The 21,380-nt window shown below is 55.8% G+C and overlaps 1 protein-coding gene across 1 annotated transcript in view; it reads left to right on the forward strand.

Annotated features, from left to right (window-relative positions):
- Window positions 1–21,380, forward strand: part of LOC110165165 (titin-like) — a 243,161-nt gene that overhangs the window by 195,073 nt on the left and 26,708 nt on the right. The window contains 8 exon segments of the mRNA XM_055150484.1: window positions 131–474; window positions 563–806; window positions 1,460–1,762; window positions 1,866–6,899; window positions 7,363–19,632; window positions 19,950–20,246; window positions 20,389–20,979; window positions 21,049–21,351. Coding sequence (XP_055006459.1) covers window positions 131–474; window positions 563–806; window positions 1,460–1,762; window positions 1,866–6,899; window positions 7,363–19,632; window positions 19,950–20,246; window positions 20,389–20,979; window positions 21,049–21,351 — 19,386 coding nt within the window.

Here is a 21,380-nt window from a genome sequence, read left to right on the forward strand (position 1 = left end):
TGAGACCTCGGACGGACCTGGAATGGACCTGGGATGGGGTGATAGATTTGGTTTAGACCTGGTTTAGTTTCAGTTTTAGACCCAGTTTTAGACCCAGTTCTGACCCGGTTCTGACCTATTCTCCCCTCAGCCTCTCCGACTATCATCATCGACGCTCAGGTGAAGGAGGGCCTGACGGTGCGCGCCGGCGACACCATCGTCATCACCGCCACCAGCATCCAGGGCAAACCGGCGCCCACATCCTGCTGGTCCAAGGGTGGCAAGTACTTCAAACCGTCCGACATCGTCCACATCGAGGCCACGGAGACCTCGTCCACGCTGTCCCTCAAGTACGCCAGCCGCAAGGACTCCGGCGAGTACACCATCACCGCCACCAACCCCTTCGGCGTCAAGGAGGAGACGGTGAGCGTGAAGGTGCTGGACGTGCCTGGCGCGCCCGGACCCATCGAGTGCAGCGGCATCTCCTCTGAGAAGGTTAGTCCTGGTTTAGTCCTGGTGTAGACCTGGTTTAGACCCGTTTTAGACCCGGTGTAGTCCTGGTTTACACCTGCTGTCCCTGCAGGTGACGCTCACCTGGACGGCGCCCCTGGAGGACGGTGGAGCTCCGATTAGACACTACACTCTGGAGAAGCGTGAGACCAGCCGGCTGCTCTGGACCGTCCTGGAGAAGAAGGTCCTGGACTGTCACTACGTCGCTCACAAACTCATCCAAGGAAACGAGTACTTCTTCAGGGTCCGCGCCGTCAACCAGTACGGCGCCAGCGAGCCTGCCCACTCCGACGCCGTCAAGATGGTGGACAGATACGGTGAGACACTCGCACCAGCTGCAGAAGAAGCGGCCATGTTTGTAGTTTATTTACGTCTCTGGTCACTTTTACATTTTTAGATTTCAGCGTAGTTCATAATTATCGTCTTCCATAAACATCACTGGTTGAGCAGTTAGATCCACGGATATGGACTAAGAAGCATAGGGTAGAAATCTGTGCGTATTTGCGAATTGAAAAGTTACGACATCGAGAATTAAAATCACATAATGAAAATGTACGATTACACTTTCTTCAGTATGACAACGAATACACAGACGAGACTCGACTGTCAAAAATATGTCATCACTTCACAGGCGTTATTTATAGAGCAGTAGCCCTGGTTCAGTCCTGGTTCAGTCCTGGTTCAGTCCTGGTTTAGTTCTGGTTTAGTCCTGGTTTAGTCTTGTCGCATAATCGTAAATTTTCATTTGGTGATTGTAATTCTTGATGTCGTATCTTTTCAATTTGTATTCAGATAAAATACACACAGAATATTTTGTGTACAACTGGACTCATTCAAGAGTTTATATTTATTTTATGTTGAACTACAGACAAATATTTCTGAAAGCTTGACGTGAAGATTTGAGCCTTTACAGTGGAAACCCTAACCCTATAAGAACATGCCCATTGAGAGTTTTGTTTTATTGTTTTAGGTCCTCCTGGACCTCCATCCAAACCTGAGGTGGAGAAAGTGGACGGGCACTCTGCCACTGTGACCTGGCGCCGCCCGGCAGACGATGGCGGCAGCGACATCATCAGCTACTGCGTGGAAAAGAAGGAGAAGAAAGGCATGAAATGGGTCCGAGCGTCCAAGAAGCCCGTCACCGAGCTGAGCTTTGAGGTCACCGGCCTCACCGAGGGAGTGGAGTACGAGTTCAGGGTCTCCGCAGAGAACCGCGCCGGGTTTGGAGAGCCCAGCGAGCCGTCCATGCCCGTCCGCACCATCGTCGCAGCCTGTGAGTGTCAGAGATCATTTTGTAAATAGGTCTTACAGTTAACACTCCGTAGAAGTGTAATACCACGTCTTTAAACACTTAAATCTTGACTCTGTGTTTGCAGTTCCTCCTGGGCCCCCGGTGAACCCCCGCGTCACCGACACAACCAAAACCACAGCCACTCTGAACTGGGGCAAACCGCTCGACAACGGCGGCATGGAAGTGACCGGGTACATCATTGAGCACCGCAAAGACGGCACAGAGGAGTGGGTGAAGGACACGCCCTCGTCCCCGCTCAGGATCACGGAGTTTGTGGTGCCTGAGCTCGAGGCCGGAGCCAAATACTTCTTCAGAATCAGTGCCGTGAACGCTAAAGGAGTGGGCGAGCCGGCCGAGACGCAGGAGGCCGTGGAGATCCTGGAGAGAGCCGCCGAACCTGAGTTTGAGCTGGACGTGGAGCTGAGGAGGACTCTGGTGGTGCGCGCCGGCTGCTCCATTCGGATGTTCGTCCCCATTAAAGGACGTCCCTCTCCCAGCGTCACGTGGACCAAAGAGGGAGGACCCGTGACCAGAGCTGTGATCGACAGCACAGAGTCCTTCACCATGCTCCTGATCCCAGAGAGCACGCGCCACGATGCGGGAAAATACGAGCTCACTCTGGAGAACGCGTCTGGCAAGAAAACAGCTGAGGTGCACGTGCGCGTGCTGGACTCCCCGGGACCCCCCATCAACCTGAAACCGGTGAAGATCGACAAAGAGAGCATCACTCTGTCCTGGGAGATGCCGCTCATAGACGGCGGTTCCAAAATCACTAATTACATCATCGAGAAGAGAGAGTCCACGCGCAAAGCCTTCGCCACCTGCATTATGCACTGCCCCACCACCTCTGTCTGCATCGGCGAGCTGGGCGAGGGCTGCGAGTACTACTTCAGAGTGTCCGCCGAGAACGAGTACGGCATCGGAGAGGCGGTCGAGACTTCTGACCCCATCCGCGCCTCTCAGGCCCCCACCCCTCCCCCCAGCATCATCCCCACTGACATCACCAAGAACTCTGTGAGCCTGGCCTGGACCCGCCCCAAACACGACGGCGGCAGCCGCATCACCGGCTACGTCCTGGAGGCACAAAAGAAGGGCACAGACCAGTGGGCGCACGTCACCACCGTCAAAACCATGGACTTCACCGTCAAGAACCTGAACGAAAACGAGGAGTACGTTTTCCGCGTGATGGCCGTGAACCTGTCAGGCCGCAGCGCGCCGCGCGAGAGCAAACCCATCACCGTGAAGGAGGCCACCATGCTGCCAGAGTTTGACCTGCGCTCTGTGTGCCAGAAGACCGTCATCGCCAAAGCCGGAGATGACATCAAAGTGGAGATCCCTGTGATGGGCCGTCCCCGTCCCACCGTGTCCTGGCAGAAGGACGGCGGCTCTATGAAGCTCACGCAAAGGGTCAACGTTGAGACGACTGCCGCCACTGCTGTGCTCAGCATCGGCGAGTGTAACCGCGGTGACTCCGGCATCTACACCATGACCGGAAAGAACATCGCCGGAAGCGTGTCAGAAAACCTCATTGTCAAAGTGCACGATGTCCCCGGCCCTCCCAAGGGACCCGTGAAGATCGTGGAGATCTCCAGAACCTACTGTGTGTTCTCCTGGGAGCCGCCTGAGAACGACGGTGGCGTTCCCATCAATAACTACGTGGTGGAGATCAGAGACACAACGTCACAGACCTGGACCGAGCTCTCCGCCTCCATCATCCGCACCGCCTTCAAAGCCGTGCGCCTCAACACCGGCTCCGAGTATCAGTTCAGAGTCAAAGCCAAGAACAGGTACGGCGCCGGGCCGCCCATCACCTCAGAGGCCGTGGTCGCCGCTTACCCCTTCAAAGCTCCCGGACCCCCTGGCACGCCACACGTGGTGGCCTTCACCAAAGACTCCATCACCGTGGGCTGGAACGAGCCCGTGTCGGACGGTGGCAGCGAGGTGCTGGGGTACCACGTGGAGCGGAAGGAGCGCAGCAGCATCATCTGGACCAAGATCAGCTCCAGCATGGTCAAAGGAAACATCTTCAAGTCCAGCGGCCTGGAGGACGGCGTAGCTTACGAGTTCAGAGTCACCGCTGAGAATCTGGCTGGCATTGGCAAACCCAGCAAAGCCTCCGAGGCCATCCTCGCCCTGGACCCCGTGGACCCCCCCGGCCAACCAGAGCCTGTGTTTGTCAATAAGAATGTCATCACCATCCAATGGACAAAGCCCGAGTACGACGGCGGCTTCAAGATCACCGGCTACACGGTGGAGAAGAAGGAGCTGCCAGACGGGCGCTGGATCCGCGCCAACTTCACCAACATCATGGAGACACAGTTCACCGTGAGTGGCCTGACGCAGGACGCCTCCTACAAGTTCAGGGTCATCGCCCGGAACTCAGCGGGCGCCGTGAGCGTGCCCTCGGACCCATCCGACCCAATCACCTGCCGCGACGATATCGTGGAGCCGCGCATCATGGTGGACGCCGTGTTCAGAGACGTGGTGCAGCTGAAGGCCGGAGAGTCGTTCAAACTGGACGCGGACATCGCGGGGCAACCCACACCCTCCATGGTTTGGACCAAGAACGGCAAAGAGGTGGAGAACACCCTGAAACTGGAGGTGCGCTTCACAGAGCTCACCACCACGCTCACCAACAAAGACTCGGTGAGAGCAGACGGAGGAGAGTTTGTCCTCACCGCCACCAATGTGGGCGGCTTCGCCAAACACATCTTCAAAGTCAAAGTCCTGGACCGTCCCGGGCCCCCAGTGGGACCACTCAAAGTGTCCGACGTCACGGCTGATAACTGCGTTGTCGCCTGGGAGCCTCCAGCCGACGATGGCGGTGCCAAGATTGAGGGCTACGTTATTGAGAAGCGTGAGTCGAGCCGCCTGGTCTGGACCAGCGTGGCCTCGGATCTGCAGGTCACGCAGTTCAAAGTCACCAAACTGCTCAAAGGAAATGAGTACATCTTCAGAGTCATGGCCCTGAACAAATACGGCCTGGGAGAGGCCCTGGAGTCAGAGCCCACCATCGCAGACAACCCCTACACCGTCCCCGACCCGCCCGAAAACCCAGAGGTCACCGCCATCACCAAAGACTCTATGGTCCTCATGTGGCAGGAGCCGAAGAGCGACGGAGGCACCCCTATCACGCACTACAATGTGGAGAGGAAGGACCGCATCGGCCTGCGCTGGGTCAAGTGCAACAAGAGGAAAGTGAAGGAGCTGCAGTTCAGAGTGGGCGGGCTCATCCCCGGACATATGTACGAGTTCAGAGTGACGGCAGAGAACGCGGCTGGCATCAGCGCTCCCAGCGTCTCCAGCCCCTTCTACAAAGCCACAGATGCCCTGTATGTGCCTGGTGCTCCCTGCAACCCCAGAGTTCTCGACACTACCAAGTCCTCGATCACTGTGGCCTGGAACAAACCCGTGTACGACGGCGGCTCCGAGGTCACCGGCTACGTGGTGGAGACCTGCATCCCCTGTGAAAAAGAGGAGGAAGAGGAGTGGACCATCAGGACACCGAAGGAGGGTCTGAAGGCCACGAGCTTCACCATCCTGGACTTGAAGGAGAACCAGGAGTACAAGATTCAGATCTCTGCCCTGAACAGCGAGGGCATGGGTGAGGCTGCCGCCGTGCCCGAAAACCCCAAAGCTGAGGACCGCCTGCTGCCACCCGAGATGGACCTGGACTTGGAGCTCCGAAAGGTGGTAAGCCTCAGAGCCTGCTGCTCGCTGCGCCTGTTCGTCCCCATCAGAGGGCGCCCCACTCCCACTGCCAAATGGACCAAAGAGGAGGGAGAGCCCGTGGAGAGAGCCACCATCGACACCACCTCTTCCTACACCTTGCTGGTCATCGAGAATGTGAACCGCTTCGACAGCGGGAAATACAACCTCACTGTGGAGAACAGCTCCGGCTCCAAGACGGCCACGGTCCAAGTGCGCGTCTTGGACACCCCAAGTGCCCCTCAGAACCTGAAGATCACAGCCGTGACCTTCCATTCCGTCACGCTCACCTGGGATCCTCCCACCAATGACGGAGGCGTCAAAATAAAGAATTACATCGTGGAGAAGCGTGAGTCCACCAGAAAGGCCTATGCCACGGTCAAAGCCAACTGCCACAGCACTACCTTCACCGTGGAGCAGCTGCTTGAGGGCTGCAACTACTACTTCAGAGTCCTGGCTGAGAACGAGTACGGCATCGGTCTCCCCATCGAGACCATCGAGTCCGTCAAAGTGTCTGAGAAACCGCAGCCTCCGGGAAAGATCGTCCTGAAGGACGTGACGAAGAGCAGTGTGACCTTGGCGTGGGAGAAGCCAGTGCACGACGGTGGCTCCAGAGTCGGCTGCTACGTGGTGGAGGTTCAGCCCAAAGGTGTTGAGAAATGGACCCAGGCGCTGATCGTCAAGGAGACCGAGGCCACCATCAGTAACCTGAACGCCGGCGAGGAGTACATGTTCCGTGTAGCTGCCAGGAACGAGAAAGGCACAAGCGACCCGCGGCAGATTGGTGTCCCTGTCATTGTCAAAGACCTGGTCATTGCTCCAGATGTGAAGATGCTGTTCAACACCTTCAGCGTCCTCGCCGGAGAGGACCTCACCATCGACATCCCATATGTGGCTCGGCCCAAAGCCGCCGTGTCCTGGGTCAAAGACGGGGTTCCGCTGAAGAGAACCACCAGGGTGAACTTCAGCGCCACAGAAACTATGCTAAACCTGAACATTAAAGAAGCCACCAGAGATGACGTGGGACATTACCTGATCACTCTGACCAACACTGCCGGAGAGACCAAAGCCGAGATGGGAGTGGTGGTCCTGGACAAGCCGGGCCCGCCCACAGGTCCGGTCAAAGTGGAGGAGGTGACGTCCGACAGCATCAGCATCTCCTGGAGCCCGCCCGACTACGAAGGAGGTTGCACCGTCAAACACTACATTGTAGAGAAGAGAGACACGTCCACCACCACATGGGCCATGGTGTCCCCCAACCTCGCGCGCACCAAAGTGAAGGCCAGCAGGCTGAAGACCGGGTCCGAGTACCAATTCAGGATCACAGCCGAGAACAGATATGGCAAAGGCCCGGCGCTGCTGTCCGAGTGCATCACTGCACAGTATCCCTACAAGCTGCCCGGACCTCCAGGTACGCTCATGCCAGGGTTTCACTCAAATATTCAGCACATCTGCACACACTCAAAACATTTTCATACTAGTTCAGCCTGAGACAGGATCTGATTTAGTCCAAGTTTAGTCCTGGTTTAATTCTTGTGATTCTTGTCTTGTTTTGTCATTAAACATTTAGGAATTATTTGGACAAATTGACCTTTCTCAAGAATAATGTGTACAGTGTCACTGAATCATGAATCCTAATTTAGAGAAAATTATTCTGGGACAGGTACTCTTTCATTTGTTGTTTTCAGAAAACAGTTACTCTATAGTTTATCTATATTATTTTTTATCTTCAGTATTCAGAAATACATGTAACATGTACTTTAAAAATGTAAAATGCAGCATCATTAAACTTATTCTTGAAAATCTCATGTTTGTGTAGATGGAAGGAAGAGTTAATACAGTGTCATTATATTAACATAAGTCTGTCTCTGTAGGTACTCCCAACATCGCCTCCTGCACCAAAGACACGATGGTGGTGGCCTGGAACGAGCCGGTGAACGATGGCGGCAGTGCCATCCTGGGGTATCACCTGGAGCGCAAAGAGAGGAACAGCATCCTGTGGGTGAAGCTCAACAAGTCCCTGATAACAGATCAGACCTTCAAAACCACCGGCCTGGAGCCCGGTCTGGAGTACGAATACCGCGTCTACGCAGAGAACATTGTCGGCATCGGCAAAGTCAGCAAAGTGTCAGAGGGCGTCGTGGCGAGGGACCCCTGCGATCCTCCGGGAACTCCTGAGGCGACAAAGATCACCAAGGACTCTGTGACGATCATCTGGACCAAACCAGAGTACGACGGCGGAGCCAAAGTCACAGGTTACATCGTAGAGAAGAAGGAGCTGCCCGAGGGCCGTTGGCTCAAAGCCAACTTCACAAACGTCATCGAGACAGAATACGTCGCCACCGGACTTGTCCCTGATAACCAGTACGAGTTTAGAGTGATCGCGCGAAACGCAGCTGGAGTATTCAGTCTGCCTTCCTACAGCACCGGTCCCATCACCGCCAAAGACGAGATCGAACCGCCGCGCCTCAGCATCGACCCCGAGTACACGCAGACGCTCGTCGTCAACGCTGGAGACAGCTTCAAGATTGACGCAGATGTGCACGGGAAACCGCTGCCCTCCATCCACTGGATGATGGGAGAACACGAGCTGGGCAACACCATCCACAGGGAGATCAAGAATCTGCCCACAAAGGCGTTTATCTCAGTGAAAGAGGCAAAACTGTCCGACGGAGGAGAGTACACGCTGCTGCTCAGGAACCCCGGAGGAGAGAAGTCCGTGAAGGTGAACGTGGTGGTTCTAGACAAACCTGGCGAGCCACAGGGACCTGTAAATGTGACTGGAATCATGAACGACCGCTGCAGCATCTCGTGGAAGGCCCCGCTTCAGGACGGCGGCTCAAAAATCTCACACTACATCGTGGAGAGACGCGAGACCAGCCGCCTCGTGTGGACCGTGATCGACCCCAAGGTGGAGAACACCTGCCTGAAAGTAACCAAACTCCTGGAGGGAGATGAGTACATCTTCAGGATCAGAGCCGTGAACCAGTTTGGTATTGGCGCTCCTCTGGAGTCCGGTCCCGTCCTCATCAAAGACCCATATCTGCCACCAGGAGCACCTAGAGCCCTGGAAGTCTCAGACATTAAGAAGGATTCTATGGTGCTGACGTGGGAGGCTCCCTCTGAAGATGGAGGCAGCCCCATCACTGGCTACATCATTGAGAAACACGACAAAGACGGTGTGAGGTGGACACGCTGCAACAGAGGCACCGTCACCGACCTGACCTTCAGAGTGACTGGGCTTTTGGAGAGCCACATCTACGAGTTCAGAGTCGCCGCTGAAAATGCCATTGGCGTTGGAGAGGCCAGTTCCCCCACTGTCTTCTTCAGAGCTGTGGACCCCGTGTTCAAACCGGGCCCTCCACATAACCCCAGAGTCCTGGACACCTCCAAGTCCAGCGTGTTTCTGTCCTGGGGCAAGCCGGCATGCGACGGCGGCTGTGAGATCCAGGCTTACATCGTGGAGTGTTGCACTGCTACAGCTCCAGTTGAACCTGCTCCAGAGGCTCCTGCAGAGGAGGCCGCCACCCCAGAGGCTCCCGCCGAGGAGTGGGTCATGTGCACACCGCCCGCCGGCATTAAACACACCAAATATGAGGTCACAAGCCTGAAGGAAAACCAGGCCTACAAGTTCAGAGTCTGCGCTGTGAACAAAGTGGGCGTAGGCGAAGCAGCGGACGTGTCCGGCATCATCGTGGCTCAGGACAAACTCGAGGAGCCCGACCTTGACATTGACCCTGAACTCCGCAACATCGTTTCCATCAAAGCTGGCGCTTCTCTCAGACTCTTCATCCCTATCAAAGGCCGTCCCACTCCCACCGTGAAATGGGGCAAAGACGAAGCACCGCTGAAGGAGACGGCACAAGTGGAGATCACGAGCAGCTACACATCTCTTGTCATCGACAAAATGAGTCGCAATGACAGCGGCAAATACTCTATCACGGTCGAGAATGCCAGTGGAACCAAGTCTGCCTACATTGTGGTGCGGGTCCTGGACACGCCGAGCGCCCCCGTCAACCTTAAGGTCCAGGAGATTACAAACCAATCGGTCACTCTGGCCTGGGAACCACCTCTTCTGGATGGAGGCTCTAAGATCAAGAACTACATTGTGGAAAAGAGAGAGAGCACCCGTAAGACCTATGCCGCCGTGGTCACAAACTGCCACGCTCTGTCCTGGAAGGTGGAGCCTCTGCAGGAGGGCTGCAGCTACTACTTCCGAGTCCTGGCGGAGAACGGTCATGGCGTGGGGCTACCCGCCATCATCGTGGACCCTCTGAAGGTCTCAGAGGTGCCCCAGTGCCCTAAGAACCTGATTGTGACGGACCAGACCAAGACCAGCATCTCTCTGGCCTGGGAGAAGCCGGAGTATGACGGCGGCAGCAGAGTGCTGCAGTATCTGCTGGAGGTGCAGCTCAAAGGGCAGGAGAAGTGGAACGGTGTCAACACATTTAAGACAATGGAGGCCACAGTGTCCAACCTGAACCCAGGTGAAGAGTACCTGTTCAGAGTCACCGCCATCAATGACAAGGGCAAGAGTGACCCCCGTGTCCTGTCCGGTCCCGTCATGACCAAAGATCTGGTGATCGAGCCCGACGTGCGCCCGGCCTTCAGCAACTACAGCGTCCATGTCGGGAAGGACCTGAACGTGGTGGTGCCGGTGATCGGCCGCCCTAAACCTGTGGTGAGCTGGAGCAAAGACGGAGCGCCTCTGAAGTTCACCACACGCGTGAACATTGTGAACACGAATGGCACAACCGCACTCAGCATCAAAGAGGCGGCAGGAGATGATGGCGGCATGTACACCGTCAGCGCCACAAACACAGCCGGAAAGAAGGACACCTCTATCGAGATCATCGTCCTGGACAAGCCAGGTCCTCCCTCAGGCCCCGTGAAGTTCACCGAGATCACGACTCAGAGCGTCACTCTCTCCTGGGACCCGCCCAAACACAACGGCGGCTGCCAGATCTCAAATTACATCATTCAGAAGAGAGACACAACCACCACCGTCTGGGAGAACGTCAGCATCAACTGTGCCAGGACCTGCATCAAAGTGAGCCGCCTCAAGACCGGTGCCGAGTACCAGTTCAGGATCATCGCTCAGAACAAATATGGAAAGAGCCATGGCCTGGATTCCCCGACTGTGGTGGCCCAGTACCCGTACAGAGAGCCCGGTCCCCCTGGCACTCCCTTCATCGCTTCCCTGTCCCGCGACCACCAGGTGGTGGAGTGGCACGAACCCATCTCCGACGGAGGCTCCCCAGTCCTGGGATATCACCTGGAGAGGAAGGAGAGGAACAGCATCCTGTGGGTGAAGATCAACAAGACTCTGATCCATGAGACCACGTTCAAGAGCTACCCGCTGGAGGAGGGTATAGAGTACGAGTACCGCGTCTACGCTGAGAATATCGTCGGCATCGGCCGCTGCAGCAAAGTGTCTGAGGGCTGCGTGGCACGTGACCCGTGCGACCCGCCCGGTCAGCCCGAGCCTATCCATGTCACCAAAGACACCATCGTGATTCAGTGGACCAAACCCGAGTACGATGGCGGTAGCAACATCACCGGCTACACAGTGGAGAAACGCGACCTGCCTGAGGGACGCTGGGTCAGAGCCAACTTCACCAACGTCATCGAGACACAGTTCACCGTCACCGGCCTCACGGAGAATGCTCAGTACGACTTCAGAGTCATCGCCAAGAACGCCGTGGGCACCGTCAGCAAACCGTCCTTCAACAGTGGCCCTATCACTGCCAGCGACAGCATAGAGGCGCCCAAATACTCCATCGACCCCGAGTTCACAAAGACCATCATCATTAACGCTGGAGAGACGTTTAAACTGGACGCAGACGTGCGCGGTAAACCCCCTCCCACAATGCAGTGGTTTAAGGATGAGAAACCAATCGAAAACACGCTGAGACTCGAGATCAAAAACTCAGAGACTCGCGCCATGATCGTGATCAAAGACTGTGTGCGCATCGACGGAGGGATGTATGTGCTGCAGCTCACTAATGAGGCCGGCGCCGAGACCATCCCCTTTAAAGTCGTGGTTTTGGACAGGCCCAGCATCTGCGAGGGACCCCTGCACGTGACCGGGGTGGCCGAGGACAGGTGCACGCTCGCCTGGCGGGCGCCACTCCATGACGGCGGCAGTGCGGTCACTCACTATGTCATCGAGCGCAGAGAGACGAGCCGATTGGCCTGGACTGTGGTCAGCAGCAGCTGCACCGCCCCCTGCTACAAAGTCACCAAACTGCTGGAAGGAAATGAGTACACGTTCCGCGTGATGGCCGTGAACAAGTATGGCACCAGCGAGCCTCTGGAGTCCGAGAATGTCATCATGAGAACTCCGTTTGTGGCACCAGGACCGCCGCACATCGAGGATGTGTCTCACATCGCACGTGATGGAATGACCATCGTATGGACCGCCCCCGAATCTGATGGAGGCAGCGAGATCACCGGTTACATCATCGAGAAGAAGGACCGAGCCGGAATCAAATGGACCAGATGCAACCGACAGAAAGTGACCGACCTGTCCTTTAGGGTGACCGGGCTGAGCACAGGGCACGAGTACGAGTTCAGAGTCTCTGCAGAGAACATTGTTGGCACTGGAGAGCCCAGTCTGCCCAGCTCCTACTACAGAGCCTGCGACCCCAAGTTCAAGCCCAGCGCTCCAAGCTACATCAACGTCATTGACTCCACCAAGACCTCCCTTTCTCTGGCCTGGGGCAAACCGGCGTCCGATGGCGGCAGTCCCATCCAGGGCTACATTGTGGAGGTGTGCAAAGCTGAGGAGGAGGAGTGGACCATGGTCACTCCCGCCACCGGCCTTAGACTCAACAAATATGAGATCACAAAGCTGGCGGAGGGACAGGAGTACAAGGTCCAAGTGTGTGCTCTGAATAAACTGGGCGTGGGTGAACCGGCTGTCCTCTCCGGCACCGCAAAGACCGAAGACCGAGTGGAACCTCCACAGATTCACTTGGACTCCGAGCTCAGGAAGGGCATTGTGGTGAAAGCCGGCGCCTCCGTCAGAATCCACGTCCCATTCAAGGGCCGTCCGCTGCCCGAGATCAAGTGGAGCAAAGACGAGGGCGACCTGCCAGAGAGGGCGGTGGTGGAGAAGGCTCTGACCTTTACACAGCTGTCCATCGACTCCAGCGACAGAAACGACTCCGGGAAATACGCTCTGAGTCTCACCAACAGCAGCGGCACAGTGTCTGAGGTGGTGTCTGTCAAAGTTCTGGACACGCCCTCCGCGCCACTCAACCTTGTCGTCAAAGACGTCAAAACTGACTCTGTGACACTGGTGTGGGACGCGCCGCTCGTTGACGGAGGCTCCAAAATCAAAAACTATGTCATCGATAAACGTGAATCCACCAGAAAGGCCTACGCCAACGTCTCCACCAAATGCACAAAGACCACATTCAAAGTGGAGAACCTGATCGAGGGCGCCATGTACTACTTCAGAGTGTCCGCAGAGAATGAGTTTGGAGTGGGACAGTCGGTGGAAACTAAGACTGCCTCCAAAGCCGCCGAAGTGCCGCTGCCGGTGGGAAAGATCTATCTGACCGATGTGACTAAAGTCAGTGCAACTTTGGCCTGGGAGAAGCCAGAGCACGACGGAGGAAGCAGAATCGGAGGTTACCTCATCGAGATGCTGCCCAAAGGAACTGACAAATGGGGCGTGGCAGCAAACGTGAAGACCTGCGAGGGCACCGTGAAAGGCCTGACTGCCGGAACAGAGTACATGTTCAGAATCATTGCTTACAATGACAAAGGCAAGAGCGAGCCCAAAGCCTTAGCTGCTCCCGTGATCGCCGCAGACATGACGATGGAGCCCAGCATCAAACTGCAGTTCAACAGTTACACCGTCCTCTCAGGGAAAGACCTGAAGCTGGAGTTCCCAGTCATCGGACGCCCCAAACCCAAAGTCACATGGACCAAAGACGGGCAGCCACTCAAAGTCACCTCCAGAGTTAACGTGGTCAACACAGAAAGCACCACCTCCATCTCCATCACAGAGGCCTGTAAAGATGATCTTGGCAAATACACCATCACCGCCACCAACTCTGCCGGCTCTGCCACGGAGGAGGTGTCTGTGATCATCCTGGACAAACCTGGCCCACCCAAAGGCCCTGTGAAAGTGCTGGAAGTGAGCAATACATTTGTGAATCTCGCCTGGGAACCGCCAGAGTACACGGGAGGCTGCCAGGTCAAAAACTACATTGTGGAGAAACGTGACACGACAACACAGACATGGCAGCCTGTCACCGCACAGCTCGCCAGAACGGCTTTCAAAGTCACCAAACTGAAGACGGGCGCTGAGTACCAGTTCAGAATCATCGCAGAGAACAGGTACGGAAAGGGAGTGCCTCTGGACTCCAAGGCTATTGTGGTTCAGTACCCGTACAAACCACCAGGGCCCCCCGGAACACCCTACATCAAATCTGCCACAAAGGAAATGATGATTGTGGAGTGGAACGAGCCGGTGAACGACGGAGGCAGCCCTGTGATTGGCTACCACCTCGAGAGCAAAGAACGAAGTAGCATTCTGTGGAATAAACTCAACAAGACGCTCATCGCCGACACGCAGTTCAAGATCTGTAATCTGGAGGAAGGAATTGGCTACGAGTTCAGAGTGTACGCCGAGAACATTGTCGGAATCGGCCGCTGCAGTAAAGTGTCCGAATCCTTTGTTGCCCGTGATCCTTGCGATCCTCCCGGCGCTCCTGAAGCTGTGACCATCTCCAAAAACCTGATCAAGATCCAGTGGACCAAACCACAGTACGACGGCGGCAGCAAAGTGACCGGATACATCGTGGAGAGGAAGGACCTGTCGTCTCCCGACGGGCACTGGGTCAGAGCAAACTTCACTAACATTGCAGACACCGAGTACACCGTCACTGGCCTGACCGAGGGAGAGCAGTACGACTTTAGAGTCATTGCCAGAAATGCAGCCGGAGTTTTCAGTGAACCGTCCGACAGCTCTGGACCCATCACTGCCACAGACGAAATCGAGCCTCCGCGCGCCTCCATGGACCCCAAATACAAGGACGTCATTGTGGTGAACGCCGGTGAGAACTTGGTGCTAGATGCTGATGTTTACGGCAAGCCTTTCCCTGAGATCAGCTGGCACAAAGAGGGCAAGGAGATGGATAAAGCTCTGCGTATTGAGGTGAAACTCGCCTTGAAGCGTGCTTCCGTCACCATTAAAGATGTGACCAAACTCGACAGCGGAAACTACGATCTTGTGCTGAAAAATCTCGGAGGCACAAAGAACTTCCCCATTGTTGTTAAAGTCCTGGACAAACCAGGCGCTCCTGCCGGGCCCATGAAGGTGACAGGTGTGATGTCTGACCGTTGCACACTCTCCTGGGCTCAGCCCACTCTTGATGGAGGTGCTCCCATCACACACTACATGCTGGAGAAGAGAGAGACCAGCCGACTCTCCTGGACTGTGGTCGCACCCAAAATCGATGGACTTTTCTACAAGGTCAAGAACTTGCTTCCGTCTGAAGAATACATCTTCAGAGTGAGAGGTGTGAACAAATACGGCATCGGTGACTTCCTGGAGAGTGAACCCATCATTGCCCGTAACCCGTACAAACCCCCGAGTGCCCCGGGTACCCCTGAGGCCAGTGAAATCACAAAGGATTCCATGCTCCTGTCCTGGTCTGCCCCAGAGCAAATCGGTGGAGCAGAGATCCAGAGCTATCACCTGGAGAAGCGAGACAAAGACAGCGTGAGATGGACCAAATGCAACAGAGAGAAGCTCCTGGAGACCAGCTTCAGAGTGACCGGTCTGATGACCGACCACTTCTACGAGTACCGCGTCGCGGCAGAAAACGAGGCGGGCATGGGAGACCTGAGCGAGCTGTCTCTCTTCTACAGAGCATGCAACGCTCTTACTCCCCCTGGACCCCCACACCATCCTAAAGTCATAGACTACTCCAAGACTTCAGTGTCCCTGTCCTGGGGTAAACCTGACTTCGATGGAGGTGCCTACATTAAGGGATACATCGTGGAAATGAGGGAGTACACGCCAATCCCTGAAGAAACGGAGGAGGCAGAGGTGGCTCCTGCAGTTGAACAAATTGTGGAGAAAGAATGGTCCATGTGCACTCCCCCTACTGGAATCCAAGCCACAAAACTCACCATCACAGACCTGAAGGAGGGAGGAGAGTACCAGTTCAGAGTGTGTGCCATAAACTCAGAGGGCGTGGGTGAAGCTGCCAGTGTCCATGGCACTGTGGTTACCTCATCCCGCGCCGAAGCCCCAGAGATGGAGCTGGACGCTGACCTGAGGAAGGTGGTGTCTGTGCGCGCCGGTGGAACTCTACGTCTGTTTGTGACAATCAGAGGACGCCCGGAGCCTGCAGTGAAATGGGAGAAGGTAGAGGGCACTCTCACAGACCGCGCCGCGATCGACACCACCAGCTCCTACACCATGTTGGTCATCGATAATGTGAACAGGTTTGACAGTGGCAAGTACTCACTCACACTGGAGAACAGCAGTGGATCCAAGTCTGCTGTGGTTGCCGTGAGAATCCTGGACACTCCGAGCGCGCCGCAGAACTTTGCCGTCAAGGAACTGAAGAAGGACTCTATCACTCTGGCCTGGGACACACCTCTGACTGACGGAGGCTCCAAGATCACAAACTACATTGTGGAGAAGAGAGAATCTGTGCGTAAAGTCTACACAACTGTCACCAGCAACTGCACGGCCAACTCCTTCAAGATTGAAGAGCTGCCCGAAGGAGGAACCTTCTACTTCAGAGTGTGCGCCGTTAACGAGTACGGACAGGGCCAAAGCGTCGAGACCAAAGAGATCAAGATTTCAGAAGTACCTCTGCCCCCGAACAAAGTCTCTCTCGTGGATCAGACCAAGACCAGCGTGTCTTTGGCCTGGGAGAAACCAGCCCACGATGGAGGCAGCAAAGTCATGTGCTACAATGTGGAATTCAAGCCAAAGAGCGGAGACAAATGGGGCACAGCCTGCACCGTCAAAGTCCTAGAGGCCACAGTGGCCAACCTGACACCCAACGAAGCGTATCTGTTCAGAGTCGTGGCCATTAACGAGAAGGGCAAGAGCGAGCCCAAAGACCTGGGGCTGCCGGTCATCGCCAAGGACGTGGACATTGAGCCCTCAGTAAACCTGCTGTTCCACGCTTACAGCGTCAAAGCCAAAGATGACCTGACCATCGAGGTGCCAGTGAGAGGCAGACCCAAACCTGTCGTCTCCTGGAAGAAAGATGGCCTACCTCTGAAGCAGACCTCCTCCGTGACCATCTTGAACACAGCCACCTCTTCAAAGATCGTGATCAAAGAGGCCAGCCGGGAGCACATGGGCAAATACGAGATCACTCTGGCCAACAGCGGAGGAACGGTCTCCACGGACATCACTGTTGTTGTCCTGGACAAACCCGGACCTCCTAAAGCCATCAAAGTGGATGCTGTCACCTCTGACAGCATCACTCTGTCCTGGTCTCCACCCGAATACGACGGCGGCTGCTCCATCAGCCACTACATCGTGGAGAAGAGGGACACCAACTCCCAGGAGTGGCAGATGGCTGCCGGGAATGTGGCCAGAACGGCCTTCAAAGCTGGGCGTCTCACTCACGGATCAGAGTACCAGTTCCGCATTTACGCTGTGAACAGATATGGAAAGAGCACATACCTGGACTCACCCGGAATCACAGCTCAATACACCTTCAAACTGCCTGGACCTCCTTCCACTCCCATCGTGAAACTGGCCACCAAGTCCTTCATGATCGTGACATGGAACGAGCCGGTGAACGATGGTGGCAGCCCTGTGCTGGGCTACCATCTGGAGAGGAAGGAACGCACGAGCATCCTCTGGACCAAGATGAACCGCGGCATGATCAAAGACACAGAGTTCAAGGTGAGCGGCGTGGACGAGGGTATGATGTATGAATACCGTGTTTACGCAGAGAACATCGCTGGCATTGGTAAAAGCAGCAAAGCCTGCGAGGCCGTAGCAGCCAGAGACCCGTGCGACCCCCCGGGAACACCCGTAGTAACGGCCGTGACCAGGTCCTCTGTGTCTCTGTCCTGGGACAAACCCGAATACGACGGTGGTGCCAAAGTGTCCGGCTACGTCATTGAGCGTAGAGACCTGCCCGAAGGACGCTGGACCCGCTGTAACTTCACCAATGTGGCCGAGACGCACTACGATGCCACCGGCCTCACTGAGAACAGCCAGTACGACTTCAGAGTCATCGCCAAGAACGCTGCCGGACTCTTCAGCGAGCCCTCAGACAACACCGGGCCAATCACAGTCAAGGACGACGTGGACCCGCCCCGCATCATGATAGACGTGAAGTACAGGGAGACGGTGAAGGTGAAAGCTGGAGAGACGCTGAGAATCAGTGCCGACCTGGCCGGACGTCCTGCCCCCGTCGTCTCGTGGACCAAAGATGGAAAAGAGATTGAGCTGAGAGCCAGGATCCAGATCGTGTCCACAGACACAAGCACCGCTGTCGTGGTGAAGGACTGTATCCGTCGTGACTCTGGTCAGTACGTCCTCACGCTGCAGAACATCGCCGGGACGGTCACCATGCCCATTAACTGCGTGGTCATGGACAAACCCGGGCCCTGCGCCGGGCCTCTTCAGATCACCGGTCTCACGGCCGAGGCCTGCACTCTGTCCTGGGGCCCGCCACAGGAAGCCGGAGGAGAAAAGATCACACACTATGTGGTGGAGAGAAGAGAGACCAGCCGTTTGGCCTGGACCATGATCAAAGGAGACATCACAAAGACCTTCTACAAGGTGAAGGGGCTGCTGAAAGGAGAGGAGTACATGTTTAGGGTGCTCGCCGTGAGCAAACTTGGCACCGGAGAGCCTCTGGTGAGTGACCTTGTCAAGATCACCGACCCCTTCACCATCCCCACAGCGCCCCTGAGCGTTGACGTCACCGACATCACCGGAGACGCCATGACCCTGACCTGGTGCAAACCTGTGGCGGATGGAGGCAGCCCCGTGATCGGGTACGTGATTGAGCGCAGAGAAAAGACCGGCATGCGCTGGGTCCGTGTCAACAGGGACCTGGTGACTGAGTGCACGGCCGTTGTCACCAAACTGAGGAAAGGCTGTGAGTACGACTTCAGAGTGTACGCCGAGAACGCCGCCGGCCTCAGCCCGCCCAGCGAACAGTCTGCCACCTTCAGGGCCGCAGATCCTCTGGTCATTCCCTCTCCTCCCACCAAACCCAAGATCATAAACTCCACTAAAGATTCCATCTCCATCGTGTGGAAGCCCCCCACTGAGGACGGCGGAGCACCTGTCCTGGGCTACAGCGTCGAGTACAGAGAGTACATCCCTAAACCCCAGCCAGAGGAGGACGAGGAGGAGTACGAAGAGGAGGAAGAGGAGGAGTCTCCTGAGGAGCTGGCACGGTGGACTGAGGCCATCGCTCTGACCAAGAGCCTGGAGTTCACCGTGAGCGGCCTGAAGACCGATGCTCAGTACGAGTTCTGTGCCAAAGCCGTGAATAAAATCGGCGCGAGCAGCCGTAGCCCGTACTCTGAGCCCGCCGCCGCCATGGACCGCACCTGTGAGCCCGCCTTTGACGTGGACATCGAGATGAGGAAAGTGCTGATGGTCAAACACGGTGCCGCTTTCACCCTGAATGTGCCCTTCAGAGGAAACCCCGCCCCCACAGCGGAATGGACCAAGGAGGGAGTGGACCTGAAGGTCAGAGGAACCATAGACTCCACAGAGTCCCACACTAAACTCACCATCGACAAAGCCACCAGAAACGACTCAGGTGAATACATCGTCACCATCACTTCGCCTCTCGGCACCGCCACACTGCCCATGGTGGTTAAGGTCCTGGATTCGCCTGGACCGCCCATGAACGTGAAGGTGTCTGCGGTGACCCGCGACTCCGCCACACTCACCTGGGAGCCGCCGGAGAACGACGGAGGAGACGCGGTGAAGGCGTATCACGTGGAGAAGAGAGAGGCCAGCAAAAAGGCCTGGGTCTGCGCCACAAGCAACTGCCACGAGCTGAGCTACCGCGTGGAGGACCTGCAGGAGGGAGCCATCTACTACTTTAGAGTCATAGGAGAGAATGAGTATGGCGTGGGAGTGCCCCAGGAGGCCAAGGCCGGCACCAAGATCACAGGTACGAAACACTGAAAACTGACCCAATAATGACCAGAGGGCAGTGTAGGGTGTAAACAGAGATTTAAAGGGACAGTGTGATTCTAGAAATGTTAAAATTAATTTCTTGATAATAAAAAAAAATTATAAAAAATAAAAACAATTCCTTTGAGAGTTTAAATAATAATCATTATTATTTAGTAATAATAAGTTTATATCATATTGTTACGTGTAACAGCAGCTCAACTTGAAAACTGTTAAAATTAATGAAAGATTCATTTATTTTTAACTGTGTTAGTATTTCACGTAAGTTCACCCATCCTGTTTGGTTCTTCTCAGAGGTGCCCACGGCGCCGCTGAAGCTCGGTGTGGTGAATGTGACCAAAGACAGTGTGACCATCGGCTGGACCCGGCCCGAGTACGACGGAGGCAGCCGTGTGAGCGGGTACCTCATTGACGCCCTGGAGAAGGGTCAAACCAAGTGGGTCAAATGTGCCACCGTGCGCACCATGAACCACACCATCAAGAACCTGCGCGAGGGAGCTGAGTACTTCTTCAGAGTGAGAGCCGAGAACCACGCCGGCCTCAGCGAAGCCAAGGAGATGATCGTCCCTGTGCTGGTCAAAGAGATCCAAGGTAAGACTGAAATAACATCAGCACCACGAGGGACTTGATTAAGCGGGAATATTAACGTCATATTTAAATAAATCTGAGCGAATCTGTGAACAGTGTCTAAACTTTTGACTGACTCTGCTGTTTTTCTGTTGCGTTTCCACAGAAGCCCCAGAGTTCGACCTGAAGAACTATCCCAAACACACAGTGTACGTCAAAGCCGGGTCCGACCTGAGCTTTGAGATCCCTCTGACCGGACGCCCTCAGCCCAAAGTGGCTCTGTCCAGAAACAATGTGGCCATCAAGGCTTCAGACAAGAGGCTGACTGCAGAGGTGACGCCGGACAGTGTGGTCATCTCTCTCACCGAGGCCATCTCCAAAGATGCCGGCAAGTATGAGATCACCGCATCCAATGCCGGCGGCACCACCAAAATCAGCTTCACCTTTGTGGTCATGGACAAGCCCGGCCCGCCCATCGGCCCCGTGGAGGTCGGAGAAGTGGGGGAGACCAGCGTGTTCCTGAAGTGGACACCTCCCGAGTACGACGGCGGCAGTCCCGTGACGCATTACGTCGTCTTAAAGAGAGAGACCAGCACTCCAGCCTGGACCGAAGTCACCACCAACGTCGCCCGCAGCGCCATCAAAGCCACCAAACTGACCAAAGGCGAGGAGTACCAGTTCAGAATCAAAGCTGTGAATCGCTACGGCGTCAGCGACCACATCGACAGCAAACCCGTCATGATCAAACTGCCCTACAGTGAGTAACACACCACACATCTGTGCATGCTGCCATTTCATCTCTGCTCACGCTTTCCTCTGTCCACAGCCATCCCCGGACCCCCGTCCACACCCTGGCTCTCGCTGGTGTCCAGAGAAAGCCTGACCGTGTGTTGGAACGAGCCTGTGGCTGATGGTGGAAACCCCGTGTTTGGGTACCACCTCCACATGAAGGAGCGCAGCAGCATCCTGTGGCAGAAAGTCAACAAGACCGCCATCCCCGGAAACCAGTGGCGCGTCACCAACATCCTGCCCGGCATGATCTACGAGTTCAAGGTGGCGGCCGAGAATGCCGCCGGCATCGGCAAAATGAGCAAGACCTCCGAGGAGGTTCTGGCCATCGATGCCTGCGGTGAGTGGGCGGGGCTTGAGGAACACCCA

This window comes from Boleophthalmus pectinirostris, unplaced genomic scaffold (assembly GCF_026225935.1).
Source record: "Boleophthalmus pectinirostris isolate CB_2022bp ecotype Guang Dong unplaced genomic scaffold, ASM2622593v1 HiC_scaffold_1, whole genome shotgun sequence".
Classification (NCBI taxonomy): domain Eukaryota; kingdom Metazoa; phylum Chordata; class Actinopteri; order Gobiiformes; family Gobiidae; genus Boleophthalmus; species Boleophthalmus pectinirostris.